General features: G+C 43.5%; 2 protein-coding genes across 4 annotated transcripts in view; one reads left to right on the top strand and one right to left on the bottom strand.

Moving 5' to 3' along the window:
- LOC134350773 (histone H2AX-like) overlaps nt 1-25,926 on the bottom strand; it is an 87,172-nt gene that overhangs the window by 7,754 nt on the left and 53,492 nt on the right. The window lies entirely within an intron of this gene.
- On the top strand, nt 9,892-15,710 carry LOC134350764 (gastrula zinc finger protein XlCGF57.1-like). 3 transcript variants are annotated; one of them, XM_063056422.1, is made up of 2 exons: nt 9,892-10,331; nt 11,372-15,710. In XM_063056422.1, the coding sequence occupies exon 2, from the start codon at nt 11,920-11,922 to the stop codon at nt 13,606-13,608; it is 1,689 nt and encodes a 562-aa protein (XP_062912492.1). In that variant the 5' UTR covers nt 9,892-10,331; nt 11,372-11,919; the 3' UTR covers nt 13,609-15,710. The 3 variants fall into 3 exon arrangements, with proteins under 3 accessions (XP_062912492.1, XP_062912494.1, XP_062912493.1); XM_063056424.1 differs by having other exon boundaries at nt 11,377-15,710; XM_063056423.1 differs by having other exon boundaries at nt 9,980-10,020.

Raw genomic sequence — 25,926 nt, forward strand, 5'->3', positions numbered from 1 at the left:
AGCACAGAGCATTACAACAGCTGGTTCCATACAGTAGGGGCATAGACCATTCGAACAACTGGCCCCATTTGTTAAGAGCACTGACCATTACAATAGCCAGCACCAATCTGTAAAGCCACAGACCGTTACCACAGATGGCACCGTACAGTCAGGGCACCAAACGTTACAACACCTGGTACCGCACAGTAAGGGCACAGACTATTTCACCAGCCGGTACGGTACAGTGAGGGCACAGACCGTTACAACTGCCAGTACCATTTTGAAAGGGCACAAACTGTTACAACTGCTAGTATCATAACGTAAGGGTATGGGAAGTTTCAACACCTGGCACCATACAATAATGGCAAAGACCTTTACAACAGATAACCTGAAATAAAAACATAGAATGCTGGAAACACTCACAGCTCAGTCTATATTGAACAAGTTCTGGTTTTATTTTTGTCAGATAGATACATGGACTCTCTCAGTACTGGACCAGTGGAACATACTTGGTTTTTACACAGAGACAGATAACTGACACTGCAGTATATGACCTGAACATCCCTATAGTGAACTGAAAGGAATCAATGAAAATGCACCACACTGCACTGTCCAGAAACAGTCAGCAGGGCTTTACAACACCAAGTCCTTCACTACCAGGACACAGAAATATAAAACTCTCCACACTGTGCAGTAAGCACACAGCCCTGTACACACCCAGCATTGTACTCCACCATTAAACCCAGCACTTCAATGACAGAGAAAAATACAACACTGATACTGGACTGGGATTCATGGAGCTGATCAGATAAGAGCAAAGAAACAACATTTCCTGGTGGGAGAGTCGAGAACAGGGGAAATGGGCTGAAAGTTAGAGTCAGGCTGTGGAAAGGAGACGTCTGGAAGCATTTTTCCATGTTCAATGAGGTCAGTCCAGTGGGCAAAGCAGACATGGGCCTGACATGGGAGGTTGGCAGGAGACCTTGAACCTAGTTTCATGCACTGGTGAAGCAGATGGAATTAGAGCTGATCAGCAGGAGAGTGTGTGAGAGTGATGCAGTCACAGAGACACAACCTTTCAGAAGAGGGCAGCAGCCACAGTAGCCAGGTCTGTGGCACAGTGATTGGCTTCAATATACAACAGGAGAGGGTGGAGACAAGGAGAGCTGTAGTGATTGGAGATTCCATAGTGAGGGGGATGGACAGGAGATCCTGTGGCTGTGAACGAGACTCTAGTATGGAGTGTTATCTCCGGGGTGTCGGGGTGAAGGATGATTCCAGTGGGTTACAGAAGAATCTGTAGGGGGAGGGTGAACTGACAGAGGTTGTTGTACACATTCACACTGGGACAAAATGGATGAAGGCCCGCAGAGTGAATGTAGGGAATGAGGCAGAAACTGAAAGGATTGAAAGTGGGAGCTCAAGGTGATCGATGGATTATGAGCTGGTGGGGTAGGAACAGGAGGACTGTGTAGATGACATTGTGACCAAGAGACTGGTGCAGGAGGGAACAGTTCAGGTTCTGGGACCATTAAGATCTCTCCTGGGGCAGAGGTTTCCTGTACAAGAAAGGTGGGTTGCATATGAACTGGAGGGAGACCAATATCTGAGTGGGGAGATATGCTAACGCTATTTGGGAGGGTTTAAGTCAGTCTAGCAGTGGGTGGGATACAATGCAATAGTGTGACAGATGAGGAGGTTGAGGCTAATAGAAATTTTAAAGTGAGCAAGATGAGCAGATAAGACAGACGGGCAAGGCAGGGAGTGAGGAAGGTCTGATAGAGTGAAGTGCAATAATTCTAATACAAGAAGCCTGACAAGTCAGGCAGATGAACTCAGGGCACGGATTTGTACATGAGACCGAGATATTCATTACAGAACACGTTTAAGGAAGGGACAGGACTGGCATCTCAATGTTCCAGGGTACAGAATCTACAGACAGGTTGGAGAAGGAGGTAAGAGAGGAGGGGGAGTTGTGTTTTTAAAAGGGGAGAACATCACGATGGTACTTAGAGAGGATATTCCTGTGGGATTGTCCAGTGAGACTATATGGGAGGAACATAGACATGAGATGAGGATGATCCAATTGAGTACCATCTGCCTTCCAAACCACTTGATGCAGAACCACAATGTCTTCATCAGATTTCCTTCCACTGTCTCTGTGTCATCAGGAGTCTTGGGCATCTCACATCACGTTCCCTCCTCATGGTCATTAAACAGTGAACAACTGTGGCCAAGAACTGATCCCTAGAGTTCTCCAAAACTTTCCTCCTTCCAGTCTGAAATTGACCCACTGTTTCCAGCCACTCACAAAACACTGGGTTGTCATCCTCGAATGAGAAAGCTCATCACCTAATCCTGAAGTTGAATGGCATTGCTGACTCTGAGTTTACCACTGTCAAATGTCAAGAGGGTTACGACAATCAGGAAGTCTCCAGAAGCAGCTGTGTAAATACAATGTGCTCTTAGTAAGTCTGTGGGACAGGCACAGAATGTGAAACTAAACTAATGGAGAGAGACAGACTGAGCCAAGTCACATGTTGATGAAGGGCAGAAATGACCCATTCTGATATAGACAGAAAGGCAGAGAATTTGTTGTTTGTCCGGATGCCTGAACTGTCTCCAGTTAGAAGATAAAGTGTTGTTCTTCCAAATTGTGTTGAGCCTTGCTGTAACTGTGACAGCAAGGTCACCATACAGACTAAAATTATCTCAGCTGAAATGTTGTCCTTTTCCCACTGATGTCATTTACAAACATCCTACAGCGTATAAAAGGCAAGTGATTTGTGTATGGGAATCTCAAACACAATAGCTCGTCAGTTCTGCTGTGCCTGTCTGTTCACCAGCACCGATAGCTGAATGTGGAAGAAGAGATCTTTGAGAAGGCTGCACACCAGTCATAGCAAGGAGAAGCCGAATACACGTACATGTCCGTGATCTGAAATGATAAATTCCCATACGGTTGATGCAGTGAAATGTCATTCACTGGCTCTCATTTTATAAGCGCTTCACAAGGCAATCCTAGCTGCAGATAGGAGAGGCCATTCACATGATCTGTGTGTGAGAAGGGATTCATTCAGTTAACCCACCTTGTGAGGGTCCAGCGAATTCACAACAAATAGAGGCCACAATTCTGTCTGGAGTGAGCAAAGAGTCATCTCACCTGCTAAAGCACCAGCAACTTCACAACAGGGAGGAGGTTCAAATATGCTGTATACTTCTGGCACCTCCCTCCCCTTTCTCAATCTTTTCATCTCCATCATTAGAGACAAACTATCAACTAACACCTTTTATAAGTCTACCAATTTGCACGGTTATCTTGACTATACCTCTTCCTGCCCTATCTCCTGTAAAATTGCTATTTCCTTTCCTCAGTTCCTGCACCTCCTCCACATCTGTTCCCAGGGTGTGGCTTTCGTTTCGAGGATATCAGAGATGTTCTTCTCCTTCAAAAGGCAAGCTTTCTCTCTGTCCACTATTCATTCCCCCCTCACTCACATCTTCTTCATTGCCTGAAAATCCGCGCTCAACCTATCTTCCCGCTGTCTTAACAGTGGTGGAGTTCCTCTTGTCCTTATCTACCACCACATGAGCCTACCCTTCCAACACATCCTCCTCAGAACTTCAACCTTCTCCAAAGGGATCCTGCCACAATACATAACTTTCCTTCTCCCCCTCTGCTTTCTGGAGGGATCACTCCTTCAGCGATTCCCTTGTCCATTCGTCCCTCACCACTATCTCCCTCCCGACACTTATCACTGCAAGTGTCCTAAGTGCTACACCTGTCCATTCACCTCCTCCCTCACCTCAATTCAGGTCCCTAAACAGTCCTTCCAGGTGAGGCAACACTTAACCTGTGAATCTGCTGGGGTTGTCTACTGTGTCCAATCCTCCTGACGCAGCCTCCTCTGCATTGGTGAGGCCTATCGTAAATCGAGTGACCACTTTGTCGAGCACCACCGCTCCATTCACTGAACGCAGAATTTGCCAGTGGCCAAAATATCTCAATTCCTATTCTGACATGTCAGTCTGTAGCCTCCTCTTGTGCCCAGATGAGGCCACCTCAGGGTGGACGAACAACAACTTATATTCCATCTGAGTAGCCTGATGGCATGAATATCGATTTCTCCATGAAATAAATTTTAGCCTGATGGCACAAATATCAATTTCTCCATGAAATAAATTTTTCCCCTTCCCTCCTTCTCTATTTCCCACTCTGGTGTTTTACCTCTTTTCACCTGCCTATCCTTTTCTGCTGGGTCCCCTCCTCTTTCCTTTTCTCCAATGGTCCACTCTCCTTTCCTATCAGATTCCTTCTTCTCCAGCTCTTTACCTGTCCCACCCACCTTCGCCTTCACATTCCAGCTAGCGTCCTTCTCTTCCCCCCTCCCCCACCTTTTTATTCTGGCATCTTCCCTCTTCATATTCAGTCCTGAAGAATGGTCTTGACCTGAAACATCGACTGTTTATTCATTTCTAAAGATGCTGCCTGGCCTGCTGAGTTCCTCCAGCATTTTGTGTGTATTGTTTTGGATTTCCAGTGTCTGCAGACTTTCTTGTGTTCACTTGTGTTGAACGTTTAACCATCACATTGGCTGAATTCAATTACAAGTTCACAAAACACTGTTAATGTCATATTCTGTAGATGTTGTGGCTGTTCATCACACCCAGAACAGACCCCTGATCACTGAGCGTTGGAGGGGTTTGTTCTGCTGTTGCTGACCTGAAGTTAGACTGGTGTTTAATGTTGTGGATCTGTGACAAATAAATCTGTCCTATTTCAAATCCCGTGTCTCGGGTGATTCCTGTCTCTGCCCAATGTACAGTAGAGAGGCCACTCAGTCCAACTGGTCCCTGCCTGTGTTTCTGTTCCATATCAGTCCTTTTACATCCATCCCTGCTGTTCACCTCTCAATCTCCCTGTGATGGCAGGTTAGAACTTGTCACCACTCTGTGGGTGAAGAAATTTCCCTTGAATTTGCTGCATGACTTTCTGCAGACTGAGAAGGATGATGGGCTCACTGTGGAATTCTTCTCAATTACCATGAGCACAGGCCCAGCGTCATCAAATGCTCCTCATACGATAAGCCTTTCAATCCTGCAAATATTTAAATGAACTTCCTTAGAACCCTCTTTAAGGTCAGCACGTCTGTTCTTAGATAAGGAGCCCCAGACTGCTCACAATCCTGCAAGTGAGGCCTCACCAGTGTCTTATAAAGCCTCAACATTACATCCTTTGTTTTGTCTTCTAGTCCTCTTCAAATGAATGCTAACATGCCATTTCCCTTCCTCACCACCGACTCAACCTACAAACTAACCTTCAGAGAACCCTGCACAATGATTCCCAAGTCCCTTTGCACCTCAGGTTTTTGAATTTTTTCACCATTTAGAACATAATCTATGCTTTTATTTCTTTTACTAAAATGCATGATCATACACTTCACAACACCACCATTTTTATTCTGTGTAAGTCCTTCTGTAGACTCTCTGCTTCCTCAACACTAACTGCCTCTCCACCTATCTTTGTATCATCCATAAACTTGGCCACAAAGCCATCAATTCCAACATATCATATCATTGACACATAGCATAAAAAGAAGTGGTTCCAACACAGGCCCGTGGAACACAGCTAGTAACCTGCTGTCACCCAGAAACTGGTCTTTTTAATCCCACCCTTTACCTCCTGTCAGTCAGTCAATGCTCTATCCATGCTAGTATCTTTTCTGTAATACTATGGGCTCTTAACTTGTTAAGCACCCTCATGTGTGGCACCTTGCCAAAGGCCTTCTGAAAATTCAAGTACACAACACCCGCTGATTCTCCTTTGTCTTCCTGCTTGTCATTTCTTCAGAATTCAACAAATTTGTGAGGCAGGATTTTCCCTTAAGGAAACCATGCTGACTTCAGCCTATTTTATCAGGTAATTTGAAGTACCTCGATATCACATCCTTAACAATTGACTCCAACATCTTCCCATCACTGAGCTCAGACTAACTGTCCTATAATTTACTTATTTCTACCTGCCCCCTTTCTTGAAGAGTGGAGTGACATTTGCAATTTTCCAAACCTCCAGAACCATGCACCTTGCTGAGGCCAAGCAGCAACTCTCAGACACCTCCTCTTACTTACCCTTTGAACAGGACCCCACTAAGGAGCACCAGGCCCTTGTCTTCCTGCACCATCACCAACCTTATCTACTCTGGGGATCTCCTATCCACTGCCACTGACCTCATAGTTCCCTCACTCTGTACCTCCTGTTTCTACCTCCTACCCAAGATCCATTAACCTGCTTGTCCAGGTAGACCCATTGTTTCTGCTTGTTCCTGCCCCACCAAACTTATATTTCAATACCTTGAACAAGAGAAAATCTGCAGATGCTGGAGATCCAAAGCAACACACACAAAGTGCAGGAGGAACTCAGCAAACCAGGCAGCTTCTTTGAAAAATAATAAACTGTCGACTTTTCAGGCCAAGACCCTTCAGCAGGACTGGAGAAAAATAAGATGAGGAGTAGAATTAAAAGATCGGGGGGGAGGGTCTGTTTCTCCCTTCCCTCCCCCAACCTTTTAACTCTACTCTTCATCTTTTTTCTCCAGACCTGCTGAAGGGACTCGGTCCAAAACGTCAACTGTACTCTTTTCCATAGATGCTGCCTGATCTGCTGAGTTCCTCCAGCATTTTGTGACTGTTGCTTTGGATTGCCAGCATCTGCAGATTTTCTGTTGTTTGTCTTTTTATCCTTGAAGTTTCTAAGCTCTACCCACAATGATGTTACACCTTCTGATCCTATGTTTCCTCTTTCTAAGGATGTGATTTCATGTTTTACCAACAGAGCCACACTACTCCCTCTGTCAACCTGTCTGTTCTTTTGATACAATGTGTATATGAAAGCATAAAGCTCCCAGCTATGATCTTCTTTCAGCCACAACTCAGTGATGTGAACAACAACATACATGCCAATCTCTAACGGTGCTACAAGTTCAAATGCCTTATTCCATATACAGTACTGCGTGTATTCAAACATAACACTTTCAGTCCTCTATTCATCACCCTTTTTGATTTTGTCACCCTTTTGCAATGCAACTCATCCCATTGTCAGCAATTTTACCCCATCATCAGCCTCTCCTTGCCAGCAGCCTCTGTTTGTGAACCAACTACCCCATCCTCAGCCTTATCACTCCAGTTCCCACCCCCATGCCAAATTAGTTTAAATCAGTCGCCACCCCTGACCAGCTGTAGCCAACCTGCCCTCAAGGTTATTGGTTCCCCTCAGGTTCAGGTGTAACCCATCCCTTTTCTACAGGTCATAGCTTCCCCAAAAGTATTCCAATGATCCAGAGATCTGAACATCTGTCCTCTGCACCAGTTTCTCGGTCCCGCATTCATCTGCCAAATCATTCTATTCTTAACCTCACTAGCATATGGCACAGTCAGTAATCCAGAGATTACTACCCTGAAGGTCCTGCTTTTCATCTTGCTATCTAGCTCCCTAAAATCTCTCTTCTGGACCTCTTTACCTTTCCTGCCTATATCATTGTTGCCAATATGTACTAAGACCTTTTGCTGCTCACCCTTCCCCTTTGGAATGCTGTTGACCCCATCAGATACATCCCTAACCCTGTCACCTTGGGGCAACATATCATCTGGATGTCTCCATTGCGTCCACAGAATTTTGTCTCTTTTTATTTAACTAAGGAATCTCCTGTCACCGCTCTTCTCTTCTGAGCCACAGTACTGTACCAGTCTCAGTGGGAGAGACCTGGTCACTGTAGCTCCCCACTGATACATCGTTTCACACAACAGTATTAAAAGTGCAAAACATATTCCTGAGAGGAACGGCCACAGGGGTACTCGGCACTGTCTGCCAATTTATTTTCCTTCTCCTGACAGTCACCTGCTCCTTCAACCCATGGATGACCTTCTGCCTGTAACTCCTGACTATCACTTCCTCAGTCGTCAGTGTGAGCCGCAGGTCATCGAGCTGCAGCTTCAGTTCGCTGAGGATCTGCAACTCGGTGTACCTGGTGCAGATGTGGTTATCCGGGAGGCGGCTGGTCTCTCAGACTTCCCACATCTTACACACACGGCTCCCAGAGCCATTTTTACTGCACTAAATGTGCCCTAACAGACGGGGAATTAAGAATAATAAGAAGAAATAGAAACTTATCTGGTACTTACTTCGCTCAAGCCTGATGAGCCAAAACCACTCTGTCAATGGCCAGTCCGCTTGCCCCTGCATTTTTTTAAAATCTTCAGCCGCGTATCGGAGTGAAATCACCGCTTCTTCTCGAGCTCCCGCTCACTGCTTGGACGCAGTCCAATTGTGCCTCACACAGCTTGCTTACTGCAGTACACCACCCTCTTCTAAAGTGTAACAGCTGAATGTTCGGTAAATCTTTGAGAGCTTTGGGGCTCCTGAAAGTAGTGGTGGCTAGAGTTTACTGGGAGAAGGAGGAGGAGGAGGACCAGGAGGATGTGGCTACAAATGAAAGATCAGCAATATGTGGAAACCGATTGACAGAAAAACGTTGTTTATTTCTGCAAAATGCTGTTGGAACTCAGCGGGTCAAACGACATATATGGAGAAGAATAAATGTCGACAAAACACTTCATCATACCTGTACTGTTTATTCCTCTGCTAAAATACTGTCTGACCTGCTGAGTTCCTCCAGCACTTTGTGAGTGTTATTCTATTACCTGACTGGCAGACCACAGTACGTGTGCTTGCGACACTGTGTGTCCGACAGAGTGATCAGCAGCACTGGGGCTCCATAGGGGACTGTCTTGTCTCCCTTTCTCTTCACCATTTACACCTCGGACTTCAACTACTGCATAGAGTCTTGTCATCTTCAGAAGTTTTCGGATGACTCTGCCATAATTGGATGCCATAGGGAGATGACGCTGAGTACAGGGCTACGGTTGGAAACTTTGTCACATGGTGTGAGCAAAATTATCGCAGCTTAATGTGAAAAAGACTAAGGAGCTGGTGGTAGACCTGAGGAGGGCTGAGTTACCGGTGACCCCTGTTTCCATCCGGGGGTCAGTGTGGACATGGTGGAGGATTACAAATACCTGGGGATACGAATTGACAATAAACTGGACTGGTCAAAGAACACTGAGGCTGTCTACAAGAAGGGTCAGAGCCATCTCTATTTCCTGAGGAGACTGAGGTCCGGACGATGTTGAGGATGTTCTACGAGTCTGTGGTGGCCAGTGCTGTCATGTTTGCTTTTGTGTGCTGGGGCAGCAGGCTGAGGGCAGCAGACACCAACAGAATCAACAAACTCATTCCTAAGGCCAGTGATGTTGTGGGGATGGAACTGGACTCTCTCACGGTGGTGTCTGAAAAGAGGATGCTGTCTAAATTGCATGCCATCTTGATCAATGTCTCCCATCCACTACATAAGGTACTGGGTGGGCACAGGAGTACATTCAGCCAGAGACTCATTCCACCGAGATGCAGCACAGAGCGTCATAGGAAGTCATTCCTGCTTGTGGCCATCAAACTTTACAACTCCTCCCTTGGAGGGTCAGACACCCTGAGCCGATAGGCTGGTCCTGGACTTATTTCATAATTTACTGGCATAATTTACATATTACTATTTAACTATTTATGGTTCTATTACTATTTATTATTTGTGGTGCAACTGTAACGAAAACCAATTTCCCCCGGGATCAATGAAGTATGACTATGACTGTATTTCCAACATCTGCAGAATCGCTTGTGTTTTATATCTGCATTTGTAAGTGGGTTAGACTTTGAAATTTGACACAGGGAATGTTCGTTGATATTGAGTATATTGTTTATGGGAGCTTGCTGAGTTTTCTACATAAAAATGTTGACTATTATTGAAACATGCATGTTACGTGGACCAGTACTTGAAGCGAGTTAAATGGCACTGTGCTTACCCAGAAGTCTCCGCACTTCAGAATGTGCCGTCGGTGACCCAGTGATTGAATGCGCAGGCGTAAGGGTCGCCGTAACGCACAAATATCACGCATACGCTCAGTGGACAAAAGACTCTGGAGGATCGACAGCAGGTAGGAGCGGGGCTGTGGGTGGTCGATTTCATTCGCCCGGGTGTCTGCACTCTGAATGAGGAACAATTGCTGTGAGCTCCCGATACACAGTGAGACTGGTCCCGGTGATTTCCGTCACTCAGCCCCATGATCCGTCTCACAACCCCGGCGAGTGATTTTGCTGCAAACAACAGGAATTCTGCAGATGCTGGAAATTCAAGCAACACACATCAAAGTTGCTGGTGAACGCAGCAGGCCAGGCAGCATCTATAGGAAGAGGTACAGTCGACGTTTCAGGCCGAGACCCTTCGTCAGGACTAACTGAAGGAAGAGTGAGTAAGGGATTTGAAAGCTGGAGGGGGAGGGGGAGATGCAAAATGATAGGAGAAGACAGGAGGGGGAGGGATGGAACCGAGAGCTGGACAGGTGATAGGCAAAAGGGGATACGAGAGGATCATGGGACAGGAGGAGTGATTTTTGCTGATGGGCAAAGGTGCTGGCGCCATTTCTGTGGCGCATGCGCAGCGTTGGGACCGTGACGGGTTTCTTGTTCGTGGGGGTTTCTGGGTATACGGGCAGCCATGTATGATACTTTCCACGCCTCCTCGCAAGTTCGTAAAGTGTGCTTGGGAGCACATGCGGAGGGAATGGGAGCATATAGATCTTCCAGCATTTCGAGCTGCAGCTCCAGGTATCTAAATCTGAGGATTAGGAACGGCGAGTTAGACTCTTCGTTTGAGATTATCTTACTGTCAACCAATTAGGAACGAATTCCTTCCATGGGCTTTAGTTCTTGAGAAAATTACCTTTGTTCTGCCTCCTCTTGTTCTGGTCCTTTGTACCCATGAAACTATGTTTTGTACTGTTCTTTCTGGGTACGTAATGATGTCAAACAGCTTAGTCCTGGGTAACGAGTGACCTACAGTGTATAGATTTCACATCGCTAAACTGTCACACTCCAATGAGAAAGGATACTGCCTCTCCCTCATATTCATTGGCATTGCTGTAGATGAGTTCACCACCTGGGGGGGCAGAGTCAGAGTAATTAGAAAGTCTCCAGGATCATCCATATAATATCCTGTGCTCTTTGTGGTGCTGTGGGATATAATTTGAAATAATACTAATGGAGAGAGACAAACTGAGCCGAGTCGCAGAATGAAGACAGGCAGAAATGGCCCATTCTGTTACAGTCAGAGAATTTGCTGGTCAGTCCAGATTCCTGATCCGTGCCCAGTTAGAAGATGAGTTGTTCCTCTAACTTGTGTTGAACCTCACTGTAACACTGATGTGGGAGCTCAGCATAGACACCGAAATGATCTCATCTGAAATGCTGTCCTCCTTCCATTGATTTATTTTGTGAATCTTTTTACAGGTTAGAAACGGCAAAAATTTTGTGTACAGGAATCTCAAACACAACAACACACCAGTTTTGCTCCCTCTGTCCAGATATTTAAGGAATGACCAGATATTTCCTTTATAACATTCATTGTTGATCCTTGAAGATGTACCTCATCCCAGCTGGAAACGTACTTCGTGTCTGAAATGATATTTTTTGTTGTAACTCAGTGAAATCCACTGGAACCGGGTGCAGAGAACACACCAGCATTTGTTCATTAGAGAGAAGCTCTTCAACTGCATTGATTGTGCGAGGGATTCACTACGTCTGATTTCTGGAGTATTGATATCAGTCTGGGAAGAGATTCACTCACTCAGCTGACACGCATACACACCAGTGAGTTCGCAGTGGGAAGAGGCCATTCATCTGCTCAGGCTGTGGAACGAGATTCACTCACTCATTCAGATTGCATACACACCAGTGAGTTCACACTGGGGAGAAACCATTCACCTGCTCAGACTGTGTGAGGGGATTCACTCAAGTCATCTGACCTACTGACACACCAGTCAGTTCACATTGGGGAGATGCCGTTCACCTGTTCAGTCTGTGGGAAGGGATTTCCTCAGTCATTTCAACTGAAGGTACATCAACGAGTTCACACCGGAGAGAAGCCGTTCACTTGTTCTGTGTGTGGGAAAGGATTCACTCAATCGTCCAATCTTCGGAGACACCAATCAATTCACACTGGGAAGCGTCCGTTCACCTGCACAATCTGTGGAATGGGATTCATTCAGTCATCTGACCTACTGGCACACCGGTCAGTTCACACTGGGGAGAAGCCATTCATCTGTTCAGACTGTGGGAAAGGATTTCCACGGTCATTTCAGTTGAAGGTGCATCAGCGAGTGCACACGAGGGAGAGGCCATTCACCTGCCCAGACTGTGGGAAGGGATTCACGCAGTCATCTGAACTGAAAGTACATCAACGAGTTCACACTGGGGAGAGGCCATTCACCTGCTCAGATTGTGGGAAGGGATTCACCCACTCATCTAACTTACAGACACATCAGCGAGTTCACACTGGGGAACGGCCATTTATCTGCTCAGTCTGCGGGAAGGGATTCACTCAATCATCTCAGCTACTGGCACACCAGTCAGTTCACTCTGCAGAGAGGCCATTCACCTGCTCAGAATGTGGGAAGGGATTCACTCACTCATCTAACCTGCAGGCACACCAGCGAGTTCACTCTGGGGAGAAACCATTCACCTGCTCAGATTGTGGGAAGGGATTCACTCAGTCATCTCAACTGAAGGTACATCAGCGAGTTCACACGGGAGAGAGACCATTCACCTGCTCAGAATGTGGGAAAGGATTCACTCAGTCATCCAACCTACAGACCCATCAACTAGTTCACACTGGGGAGAAACCGTTCACCTGCTCAGATTGTGGGAAGGGATTCACTGAGTCATCTCAACTCAAGGTACATCAGCGAGTTCACACTGGGGAGAAACCATTCACCTGCTCAGACTGTGGGAAGGGATTCACTCGGTCGTCTAATCTATTGGCACACCAGCGAGTTCACACTGGGGAGAGGCCATTCACCTGCCCGGAGTGTGGAAAAGGATTTACTCAGTCATCAAACCTACTGGCACACCAGTCAGTTCACTCTGGGGAGATGCCGTTCACCTGCTCAGACTGTGGGAAGGGATTTCCACGGTCTTTTCAACTAAAGGAACATCAGCGAGTTCACACTGGGGAGAGGCCATTCACCTGCTCAAACTGTGGGAAGGGATTCACTCACTCATCCCACCTACAGACACACCAGCGAGTTCATACAGGAGAGAGGCCATTCACCTGTTCTGTGTGCGGGAAGCGATTCACTCAGTCATCCAACCTGCGAAGACACCAGTCAGTTCACACTGGGGAGATGGAGTTCACCTGTTCAGACTGTGGGAAGGGATTTCCAATGTCATTTCAACTGAAGGTACACCAGCGAGTTCACACTGGGGAGAGGCCATTCACCTGCTCAAATTGTGGGAAGGGATTCACTCAGTTATCACATCTGCAGACACATCAGCGAGTTCACACAGGAGAGAAGCCGTTCACCTGTTCCATTTGTGGGAATGGATTCACTCAGTTATGCAACCTGCGGACACATCAGTCCGTTCACACTGGTGAGAAACCGTTCTCCTGCTCTGAATGTGGGAAGAGATTCACTCAGTCATCCAACCTTGTGACGCACTACCGAGTTCACACTGGGGAAAGGGTTTAATAAGCTGCTTGCTGGATGTTTAACCATCACAGTTGCTGAATTCAGAGGCAAGTTCAAAAGTGACTGTTGAACTCTGCAATTATTGCTGCTGCTCATCACACTCAGTTCTGTACCCTGGTCACCGGGCATGGGAGGAGTTTCTTCTGCTGATGTTCCCCTTTGATGGGACTGGAGTTTAATATTCTGGATCTGTGACTAATAAATCAGTTCTATTTTAATCACTGTCTCAGGTGCCTAGTGAATCTACAATACACCCAGTGTACAGTAGGAAGTCAACTCAGCCCAGCTGATCCCTGTCAGGGTTTCCGTTCCACGGCAATCCTTTTAAATCCATCCCTGCTGTTCACCTCTCACACTCCCTCTGTGATACATTCCAAACAGTCACCACTCTGTGGGTGAATTTCCTGTATGAATTTTGGCAGACTGAAGAAGAAGATAAGCTGTCTGTAGTTACCTTTGACATGTTCTTTGCTTCTCAAATCCCTGGGCTGAAGAAGAATGACGTTGATAGATAACCTGCTCCTTCCCAGATCTATTTAACACTTCACTGTTTCCAGAGGGCTGTGTCTCACATTGCTGGGTTGTTAGAATACGCAAATGTGTTCTAAAATCTGAAAGCAGAGTGGCGAATTGTTATTTGGATGTTCAGTGGAGCAGGGTGAAGAACCAGAGAGTCAGCATAGGTCAGTGTGTGGGGCTCCGGACAGTGGTTGGAGTAAGAGAACAGAAAGGGGGCATGGTGACAAATGACGATGTAGCAATATTTGGAATCTGATTGACAGAAAAATAACAGTTGACGTTTCTGGCTGAGACCCTTCATCGGGACAGGTCATCTACAGATTTTCTTGTTAGTTCCAAGTTGCTGTGGCAGTGAGAAACTATAAGATAACTTTGAGATAAATGGATAATGTGATTTTCTACCAATTGAAGTGGAATGTTGAGATCATGACCAATGTTGAGAACCACCTGATGTCCATACCTTGGTAGATAATGGGAATAGTCGAGACTGAGGCCTAAAAGAAAGAACTGGGTCCAACATCCAGTGAGTTGAAATGCCAATTAGCTGAATGAGAAAAAGACAAACTCCTTGTGTCACTTTTGGTTCTTTAACAAATCACCTCTGTTGAATGTCATCTGATTTTGGATCCTTCTGCTAAGTGAGACCATTGTTTCTTCTGTCTGCATGTATAATGATAACGAACACCTCTGTCTTGGGTAACAAGTGACCTGTAACATTCACACCACAGAAGTTCCAGACATTACCAACCTCCAACAAGGAAGTCTAATCACCTACCCTTGACATTCATTGACATGCCACTGTTGACTTCACTACCATCAATCACCTCAGGGTCACAGTGATAAGGAAGTCTCCAGGAGGTTGGGTAGATCTCTACCCAAGTAGAGCAGTGAGACATACCCAGAACTACTAAGTTATAGCAATGGATGAGACAAACTGAGTCAAATCACAGACAGATGACCAGCAGGATTATCTCATTATGATACAGACAGTTAGAATTTGATGCTGGGTCCAGATACCTGACCATGACCAGATAGAAGTTGAGGATTTGTTCTCTTAACTTGTTGGTCTCAATGTTACAGGGTGATATGGGAGATCACCCTGAAATGCTGACCTTCCCCCATTGATGTTCTTAGTAAACTGTTTACAGGATAGAAAAAAAACAAAGGAGCTGTGTATGACAATCTCAAACACAACAACACATTGATTCTGTTCTGAATGTTTGTCCACCAGCACTTGAATACCATAGATCTTTGAATGTGGCCTTGCAAATTCTAGATAACATCAAGATAGGTACCACACCAGTTGTACCAAGGAAAACCTGGAGATGTGTTCAGTGTAGGGGCGAGATTTGGATTAACCAACCTGGAGATAAATCTTGTAAATTATCTTTGTGTTATTGAAGGAGTGAACAGATATTTTCTTTGTAACACCAGTATATCAGTTATCGATACCTGGAAAAGATGCCGTATCTCATCCCAGCTTGACACTTGCTCTGTGTCTGAATGAAGTTTTCTGTTTTAACTTCTCATTGAAACCCATTGGATCCAGGGCCCTGAGAACACACCAGCAGATCTTCACTCGAGATCAGACACACAACTGCTTGAAGTGTTTTGGGGTGGGGGGGGTGGGGTTCTCTATGTTATCTGATCTGACAATGCATTAGAAAGTTTATAGCCAGAAAAATTAATTCACCTGTTCAGTGTGGAAAGGGATTCAGCCGTTCATCCAACCTACAGACACCAAGAAGTTAACAGTGGGTAAAATGTCATTAACCTGCTCTGTGTGTGGGAAGGGATGGAATTCAGTCTTGCAACTACAGTAACACCAACGAGTTCACACTGAAGAGAGGCCAGTACAAGGGATGGGACAGACTCTGTCATCCAGCTTCAAGTTACATCAGGGAGCTCATGACACAGTGAGACAGTACACTTGTTCTGACTGTGGGAGGAGATTCATTCAGTTGTCCAACCTGAACACACATCATAAAATTCACACCAGGGGAGGTTGTTCACCTGCTCCATGTGTGAGATGGAATTCATTAAGTCACCTGAGCTATTGACACATCAGAGATTTCCCACTGGGGAGAGGCTGTTCACCTGCTCTTTATGTGTGAGGGAATTTCCTAGGTTATCCCACATGCAGACACACCAGTGAGTTCACACCAGGGAGAGGCCATTCACTTGCTCAGGCTGTGGGAAGTGATTCACTGAGTTATCTCACTTTATGAGGTAATAGTGAGTTCACACTGGGAGGCAGCACACCTGCCCTGTGTGAGCAAGGAGGTTTATTCAGTCATCCCGCCTGCTGACAAATCAAGTTCACATAGGGGACTTTTGGATCTCCCCCTCCCCCTCCAACTTTCAAATCCCTTACTCACTCTTCCTTCAGTTAGTCCTGACGAAGGGTCTCGGCCTGAAACGTTGACTGCACCTCTTCCTAGAGATGCTGCCTGGCCTGCTGCGTTCACCAGCAACTTTGATGTGTGTTGCTTAAATTTCCAGCATCTGCAGAATTCCTGTTGTTCACATAGGGGAGACAGTTTAAATAAATCTGTTGAATTTTTAATCATTACGTTTGGTGAATCCAGATGCAAGTTGAAGAGTGACTTTTGGTGTCAGATTCTGCTGTTCATCACACCTGGAACTGAACCCTGGTCACTGGTCACTGGGCACAGGAGGGGTTTGTTCTGATGGCATTAGCCTTTAATTGGACTGGAGTTAAATATTGTGGGTGTGTCAGAATTAAAGCAGTTCTATTTTAAATCTTGTATCTCATGTCATTACTGACTCAATGTTCAGTGGAGAGGCCGTTCCTACCATCTAGTCCCTGCCAGTGTCTCTGCTCTGTCTCCTCCCATCACTCTTCTCCAATATTTTTATGAATTTTACATATAAGAATACAGAGTACAAGAAAAAAAGATACATCAATACATTATACTAAGTCGTATATAAAGACTCATTACCCTATATTCATACAGATTAATTAATTTGTAGCATTGAAATATAGCAATTTTATTATATTAAAAAATCTAACCCACTACCAAGACCAAAGCTGATTAGTAAAGAAAAAAAAATTAGTCATCACCTGTGCTTTAACAGCAAATCAAAGGTTTTGAAAATAATTCAAAAAAGGTCCCCACAATGTTTGAAAATCTTGGCTAGATTCAGAGATTGAACATCGAATCTTCTCTAAATTTAAACATGACATCACATCATGTAACCATTGAGCGTGAATAGGAGGGGCCGCATCTTTCCATTTAAGCAACAGCGTCCTTCTGGCCATAAGAGACATAAAAGCCAAAATGTGCAAGTAAGATGACTCCAAAATTATATCCTCTCCTCCAACAATACCAAATAAAGTGGTCAAAGGATTATGCTTAAAGTTTCCTTTGAAAAGTATTGAGAAAGTTTGAAATACTTCTTTCCAGTATTTTCCAAGACTCGGTCATGTCCAAAACATATGAATGAGTGTAGCTTCTCCAATATTACATTTATCACAATAAGGAGATATATCTAAAACAAACCGAGACAACTTATCCTTGGTCATATGGGCCCGATGGACCACCTTAAATTGTAGGAGAGAGTGGCGGGTACATAACGATGAAGTGTTAACCAATTTAAAAATTTAATTCCAAGTTTCCTCAGAAATTGAAGTCTGTCAATCTTGTTTCCCAAAGATTTTTAATTTTATCTAAAGAAACGCTTCTCATTCCCAACAGCATATTATAAATATTAGATATAGATCCATTATAAAAAGGTTTCAAATTAAAAATTACATCTAATAGATTCTTATCAGGACTTTTAGTAAATGTACTTATTTGAGACCGTAAAAAATCTCTTACTTGTAGGTATCGATAAAAATGAGTTTTAGATAGACTATATTTAGTTAACAGTGTTCAAATGAAAAGAGACTTTCCGCTACAAACGAGTCCTGAAAGCATTTAATACCTAATCTATCCTATTCTTTAAAAGCCACATCAGTCACAGAGGGTTTAAAAGAATAATTAGAAAAAATGGGACTCGAAAGAGAAAATCTCAATAAGCCAAGTATTTTTGGAATTGTATTCAAATTCTCATAGTGTGTTTAACTACCAGATTATCAGTTAACTTACTCAGAGACAAAGGAAGTGAGGATCCAAGAAGAGAAATATAGAAAATTTATTAACAGAGTTAGCTTCTAAAAAAAACCCTCATCGGGCAACCCTCACGATTAATGTAATATAACCAAAATGTAACATTTCTTATATTAACTGCCCAATAATAAAATCTAAAGTTTGGTAAGGCTAACCCTCCATTATTTTTATCTTTCTGAAGATGAATTTTATTTAATCTAGAACGCTTATTCTTCCATATATAAGAAGATATAATAGAGTCAAGAGAATCAAAGAAAGATTCAGGAATAAAAACAGGCAATGCCTCAAAAAGATACATAAATTTAAGTAATATATTCATTTTAATAGAGTTAATTCAGCCAATCAGCGGTAACGAAAGAGGCGACCAATTTGAGAGTATCCTTTTTATGTGATTCAATAGGGTAAGACAATTTTCTTTAAATAGACGCTTATAGTTTTTGGTAATTGTTATACCTAAGTAGGTAAATTGGTTTCTTACATTTTTAAAAGGAAGGTTAGAGTTTGTTGGTATCAAATTATTCAAAGGGAAAGGTTCACTTTTATGTAGGTTTAATTTATAACCTGAGAACTGGCTAAAACTGGAGAGCAAAGTAAGTGTATGGGGTAACAAAGTGTCAACATTAGAAATAAATAGCAGCAGATCATCAGCGTACAGTGAGACTTTGAGAATAGTTTCTCTCCCTAAAATACTGGTGATATCGTTAGATTCTCAAAGGCAATGGCTAAAGGTTCTAAGGCCAGATCAAAACGCAAAGGGCTCAACGGACAGCCTTGTCTAGTGCCACGTTGAAGCTTAAATGGTTTGGAATTATCAGAATTAGTGATAACCCTAGCGGAAGGAGCTAAATAAAGTAATTTAATATATTGAATGAAAACAGGTCCAGAATTGAATTTTTCTGAAGTTTTAAATAAATAATTCCATTCAACTCTGTCAAAAGCTTTCTCAGCATCTAGGGATACCACACATTCTGATATCATGTTAGAAGGAGAATAACATTTAATAACTGATTAATATTAAAGTGAGAATATCGATTTTTGATAAATCCAGTTTGGTTATGGAAATGACAGATGATAAAATATTTTCAATCCTGTGGGCCAAAACTTTAGATAGGATCTTAGTATCAACATTAAGGAAAGAAATTGGTCTATAAGAAGAGCATTCAGTTGGATCCTTATTCTTTTTAAGGATAAGCGAAATGGAAGCCTCATAAAAAGATTGAGGGAGTCTGCCCAACTTGAATGAATCCAAAAAAACTGAACATAAATGAGGTATAAGCAGTGAGGGAAAGATCTTGTAAAATTCTCCACAAAATCCATCTGGACCCGAAGCTTTCCTCAAATGTAATGAGCGCACAACCTCAACAATTTCTTCAAAAGAAATAGGTTGTTCCAACAACTTTCTGTTGTCAGCAGAAATTGTAGGAATGTTTAGCTGATCTAAAAAAATTGTTCATTACAGTGTTATCCTTAGAAGATTCTGAACTATAGAGTTTAGAATAAAATTCTCTAGAAGTATCATTTATTTCTAAATAATCAGGTGTCCTATCACCATTAGCTTTGCATATTTTTCATCTGCTGTTTAGCTATAAAGGTTTTAATTTGATCAGCCAATAATTTACCTGTTTTATCTCCATGAATATAAAATTGACTGTTATCTCTTAGGAGTTGGGTTTCAATTGGATAGGTTAAAAAGAGATCATATTTAGTTTTAGTTTCAACACATCTTTTTATATAAGGCAGGTTCTGGAGCCAAGGCATACTCTTGGTCTAATTGTTTCAGCTGATCAGCTAAATCACTCCTCTCTTTATTAGCTTCTTTCTTAATACTTGCAGTATAAGAAATAATTTGTCCTCTAATACACGCCTTAAAGACATTCCATCTGATAAGACTAGAAGTCTCCTCTACCGTATTCTCTTCAAAAAAAAGAGTAATTTCTCTCTCCATAAACTTTAAAAAAATCTTTATCAGATAACAAAGTTAAATTAAATCGCCAAAACCTATTTGTTTGAAGAAGACTAGGGAAATTTAAAGATAGGAGCACAGGAGCGTGATCTGAGACAGCAATATCTTTATATTCACAGGATCGAACTGGTGGAATTATTTGGCTATCAATAAAAAATAATCAATCCTGGAATATGTATGAGAGAAAAATGAATATTCCTTGTCTACTGGATGAAAAAAAATACCAAGCATCAACAATACCTCATTTCATTAAAAAAGATTTAATAAACACAGCTGACTTATTTAGTATCATTAGTTTAGAAGATGAATGATCTAAAGCTGGATCTAAGCAACAATTAAAGTCCCCATCCATCACCAATGAGTACAGACTTAGATCTGGCAAAAATGAAAAAAAAACGCTCAAAGAAACCTGGGTCATCTATATTCGGAGCATACACATCGGAAAATACCATTAGTTTGTTATTTAATTTCCCTGTTATTATAACAAAATGCCCATTAGTGTCAGAAATTACTTTATGTTGAACAAAGGGACCTTTATTAACTATAAGGATCGAAACTTCTCTGGCCTTGGCCTGAAATGAAGAATGAAAAGGAAGTCCTCCCCATCGATTAAAAAGGCATGAATTGTCACACTTATGTACATGGGTTTCTTGAAGAAAAACAATTGGTACCTCAAGTTTTTTAATAAAGGCAAAAATCTTATTTCTTTTCACGGGCTGATTTAGCCTCTTCTCGTTAAAACTAAGTAAATTAATACTTTGATCCATTTAAAAATTATTTGTAAGAAAGGTTAAAGTAGCAATCAGAGAAATGTATATTAAACCCAAATAATAAATCTTGAGATATATTGGCTAAGCAACAGAATTGACTAGATTCCCAAATCAGGTTCAGGAAAAGAGAACTCCCAATCCCTCTCCGTCCTCCCAAAGAGAGAAAATCAGTCAAAGAATAACCACTATCTGCCCCTACTGAAAACATTCCTTAGAAAACCTGTTGGAAAACTGCTCCAAATAATTCAAGGTTATTTACTGTTCCAACCAAGACTAAATAATATACAGTAAAAAAAAACAAGCTTAGACAGGTTTATCAAACAGAAAGAGCAAGTATTCATACTGAAAAATATTAAACAGTCATTTTTTTAATATACAGTATTTCTGTTTTGCAAGATTTTTAATCTATTCAGTATATGTATACAGTCATTTTTTGAGTCTAAAAATTCTTGCGCCTGCTCCTTCATCCAAAACCATTTAAATGATCCATCTTCCATTGTGATTCTCAATCGAGCCGGAAAGGCTTAAAATTTTGGCTGTATAGCTCTGCCATAACTTTTTTAAATTTAACACGTTCTGCCATCACTTCTGATGAAAAATCTTCAACAATACTTCAAATCTTCAAATGGTTCGGCACAGCCAAGAAGGGCCAAAAGGCCTGTTTCTGTGCTGTAGTTTCTATGGTTCTATGGTTCTAATACGAATCTTCTGACCTTAGTAGTCAATCATACCTTTTCCACGGGCATCACGAATCAGATGGTCCTTTACTTGAAATTCATGGAAACATATAATGACTGCTCTTGGTTTTGATTTTGAAGCAGATCCATAGATAGGCAATCTGTGAGCATGATCAATCAAAGGCAGAGACTTTATAATATCAGGAAATAATTCCATCAAAAGGTTTTCAAAGAATTCTTTAGGATTATCTCCTTCTGTTTGCTCTTTAAGTGCCAAGATTGGTAAATTGTTCCTCCTACTTAGGTGTTCCAAATCAATAATCTTCTGTCTCAGTATTTCATTGGACTTGGATTGTTTTTCATACAGCTTTTGCAAATCATCCATTCTCTTGTCCAGTATAGAAATAACCTCTTCATGTTCCTTTACCTTCTTATCAAGCTCAGTTAGAGTTGCTTGAATATCATTTAATTTTGTACCTATTGGTTTAATTTTAGCGCTAATTTGTTGCGGATCAGCTGATGCTTCTTTTCTGAACTGTTGAAACTCCTCAGTAAGCTTTTGAATAGCTTCCAAAGCTGCTTTGGTAGTCATAGTAATATAATAACCCGTCTAACAGTAGTATTTCAAAAGGTTGGAAACAAAAGTAAGTAAGTTAGGAGCACCAACAGAGAGCTGTTACTCCATCAGCAGCCACCAGGAAAACTCTGTAGTGATATTCTTTTCTCTCTTTCTATTCATTCACCTTCCCCTGAAATCCATCCCTGCTGCTCACTTCCGGCTGCCCCTGTGGAGACGGGTTCCGAATGGTCACCACTCTGGATGAAGAAGTGACGTCACTGATCAACTGGTCTCTGACAACTTGCACTCATTCTTCCTTTAAACTTGATATCCTTGTGCCCAAGGGCAACAGTCCAGCACCTGTCACTGATCTGCTCCGAAACTTCGCTCAGAATTGTCAATTTTATATGGATATTGACCAATTGAAATCTGTGCAGCTTCTACCACCTTGTTTGCAAACACAGAATACCAACCATTATACAAACGTACAGGTAGTAATAACCAACAAAACTATATATTATTTACTCTTTTAAAAAAATTAGTCTGAGCGGAAGCAGCCAATTACACAGGACAAAGCTTCTTGAATACTTTGGGATGTATCTTATGGATTTTGAGTTGCTGAACATGAAAACCACACAAAATTCCCCTACACACAGCAGTTTTTTGAAATTGCCTATACTTATTAAGTCAATTAAAATGCTGCCCACAATGTAAGCTGAATTTTTTTTCTGTCTTGTCCTTGTGTGTGCTCATTATAATAAAGTGATTGTATTTTCAGGAGTATTTGTGATAGCAAAATGTCTTTCCAATGTTGCAACAACCGCAATCCTTGCTGCAGACTTCAACATTTCTAACAATTCTGAGCCCAGACCAAGATCCCTGTTGCTGACCTCAGTGGTTCTAATTATCCCAAGCAGATTCAGAACCCGGACTCCACCGCCAGCAATGTGGGTTTCTAAGACCTTGGACACCTTTAAAGTGCCGATTGCAACTTCCAGCTCCAACTCCAGGCTGGATCTTGACCAACAGCACCTCCAGGCTGGGACTTCACGTGCTACGGTTGGAACCTCCAGTCTCCCCTTCCCCCACCATCACTCTGCAATCCCGTGTCTCTCAGGTCCCACTGCCAGCTCTTGGGTCCTCGGAGACTCTATCTTACTTTCACTCCACCTTCCCTGAACACCACAACCTTCCCCTCTCCTCAGACACCATCAACCCCCTTCTCTCTCCGATCCCAGCTCTCATCTGTGCCGGATCTTTGCAATTCTCTCTGACATTCCCCTCTCTGAGGCAGAATGTTCTGTTCTCAGTAAGGGGCTCACCTTCGTCCCCCTGCACCCACACCAGTGAGCTTTGCACCCTCTGTGACTCTGAGTTTTTCTTCCGCCATCTCCATCTCCGTGCCGACTTCTTTGGTGATAACTCTCCAACGCGCTCCAGTGACCCCTTCCTCCATCTTTAACCATCCTCCTCTTCCTGGACTCACTGCTCTGGTCTTCTGCCTGCTCTGGATCTTTTCATTGCCAATTGCCAACAGGACATTAACCGTCTAGACTTTAACACTCCCCTCTCCTATTCCAATCTCAGTGCTTCCGAACGCTTGACTCTCACTCACTACCCACCAATCCTAATATCACCATCAAACCCCCAGATAAGGTGAGTGCTGTCGTAGTCTGGTGGATTGACCTCTTCTTTGCTGATGCCGGGAGACTACTGTCAGATACCTCCTCTTACCCCTTGGTTAGGACACCACTAAGGAGCAACAGGCCATTATCTCCCACACCATCACCAACCTTATTAACTCTGGGGATCTCCCAACCATCGCCACCATCCTCGTAGTTCCCGCACCCCACACCTCCTGTTTGTACCTCCCACCTAAGATTCACAAACATGCCTGTCCAGGTAGACCTAGTTTCTGCTTGTCCCTGCCCCACCAAACTTGTATCTGCATACCCTGGCTCAGTTTTATCCCCACCCCACCCCCACACCGCTAGTTCAGTCCCTTCCTACCTATGCTCCTGACCCTTCACACGCTCTTGATCTTTTCAATGATTTCAAGTTCTCTGGCCGCAATCATCTTATTTTCACCATGGATGTCCAGTCCCTATACACCTCCAATCCCACCACCACTCTCCTCCATTTGCCGGGACTTGTCCTCACTTTCAATAATTTCTCCTTAAGCTGCTCCCATATCCTTCAAACAAAAGGTGTAGCTATGGGCACTTGTATGTGTCCCAGCTATGCCTGCCTTTTTGTCAGCGATGTGAAATGGTCTATGCTCCATGCCTACACTCCCCAACTTTCCCTATGTACATCAATGACTGCATTTGTGCTGCTTTCTGCACCCACATGGAGCTCGTCAACTTCATCAACTTTGCCTCTAACTTCCACCCTGCCCTCAAATTTACCTGGTGCATTTCTGACACCTCCCTCACTTTTCTTGATCTCCATGTCTCTATCTCTGGAGACAGCTTATCTATTGCTATCTTCTATAGACCCACTGATTCTCACAGCTACCTGGACTATAACTCTTCCCACCCTGTTACTTGTAAAAATGCCTTCCCCTTCTCTCAGTTCCTCCATTTCCATCACGCCTGCTTTCAGGATGAGGCTTTTAATTCCAGAACTAAGGAGATTCTCGCCTTCTTCAAAGAAAGTTGCTTCCCCTTCCTCCACCATCAGTGCTGCCCTCACCCACATTTCCATTTCATGAACGCCTGCCCACACCTCATTCTCCTGGCTCCCCTCCAAGGATAGGGTTCCTCTTGTCCTTGCCAACCACCCCACCAGCCTCCATGTCTAGAACATAATTCTCTGTAATTTCCACCATCTCCAATGAGATCCCACCACCAAGCACATCTTACCCTCTCCCCCCCACCCAGTTTCTGCTTTCTGCAAGGATTGCTCCCTGCACAACTCCCTTGTCCATTTCTCCCTCCCACACTGATCTCCCTCCTGGCACTGATCCTTGCAAGCAGAATAAGTGCAATGCCTGCCCCTACACCTCCCCCATTACTACCATTCTGGGCCCCAAACAGTTCTTCCAGGCGACGTGATACTTCACCCGCGATCTATAGTATTCATCTATAGTATTCAGTGCTCCTGGTGTGGCCTCCTGTAAAATGGTGAGACCCTACAGAGACTGGGGGACTGCTTTGCCAAGCAGCCATGCCATGCTCTGTCTGCCCGAAAAAACAGGATCTCGCAGTGGCCACCCATTTTAATTCTACTTCCAATTCCCATTCTGACATGTCAGTCCATGGCCTCCTCTACTGCTGCAATGAAACAACACTCAGGTTGGAAGAGCAACACCTTATATTCTGTCTAGGTAGCCTAGAACTTGAAAGCATGAATGTTGATTTCTCAGCCTTCCAGTAATGCCCCCTCCACTTCACCATTTGCCACTCCCCTTTTCATCTCTCACCTTATCTCCTTACCTGCCCATCACCACCCTCTGTTGCTCCTGCCCTTTCCTTTTCTTCCATGATCTTTTGTATTCTCCTGTCAGATTCCCCCTTCGCCAGCCCTTTATCTCTTTCATCAATCGACTTCCCAGCTCTTTACTTCATGCCTCCCTGCTTCCGGTTTCACCTGTCACCTACTACCTTGGATTTCTTCCTCCCCACTCCCCATCTTCTTACTCTGACTTCTCATCTTTTTTGTCCAGTCCTGATGAAGGGTCTCAGCCTGAAACATC

The sequence above is a fragment of the Mobula hypostoma genome, chromosome 8 (assembly GCF_963921235.1).
Source record: "Mobula hypostoma chromosome 8, sMobHyp1.1, whole genome shotgun sequence".
NCBI classification, from domain to species: domain Eukaryota; kingdom Metazoa; phylum Chordata; class Chondrichthyes; order Myliobatiformes; family Myliobatidae; genus Mobula; species Mobula hypostoma.

Bases quoted from the DNA above. Each gene is read 5' to 3' on its own strand.
- LOC134350764 (XM_063056422.1), top strand. From the start codon at position 11,920: ATGCCGTTCACCTGTTCAGTCTGTGGGAAGGGATTTCCTCAGTCATTT.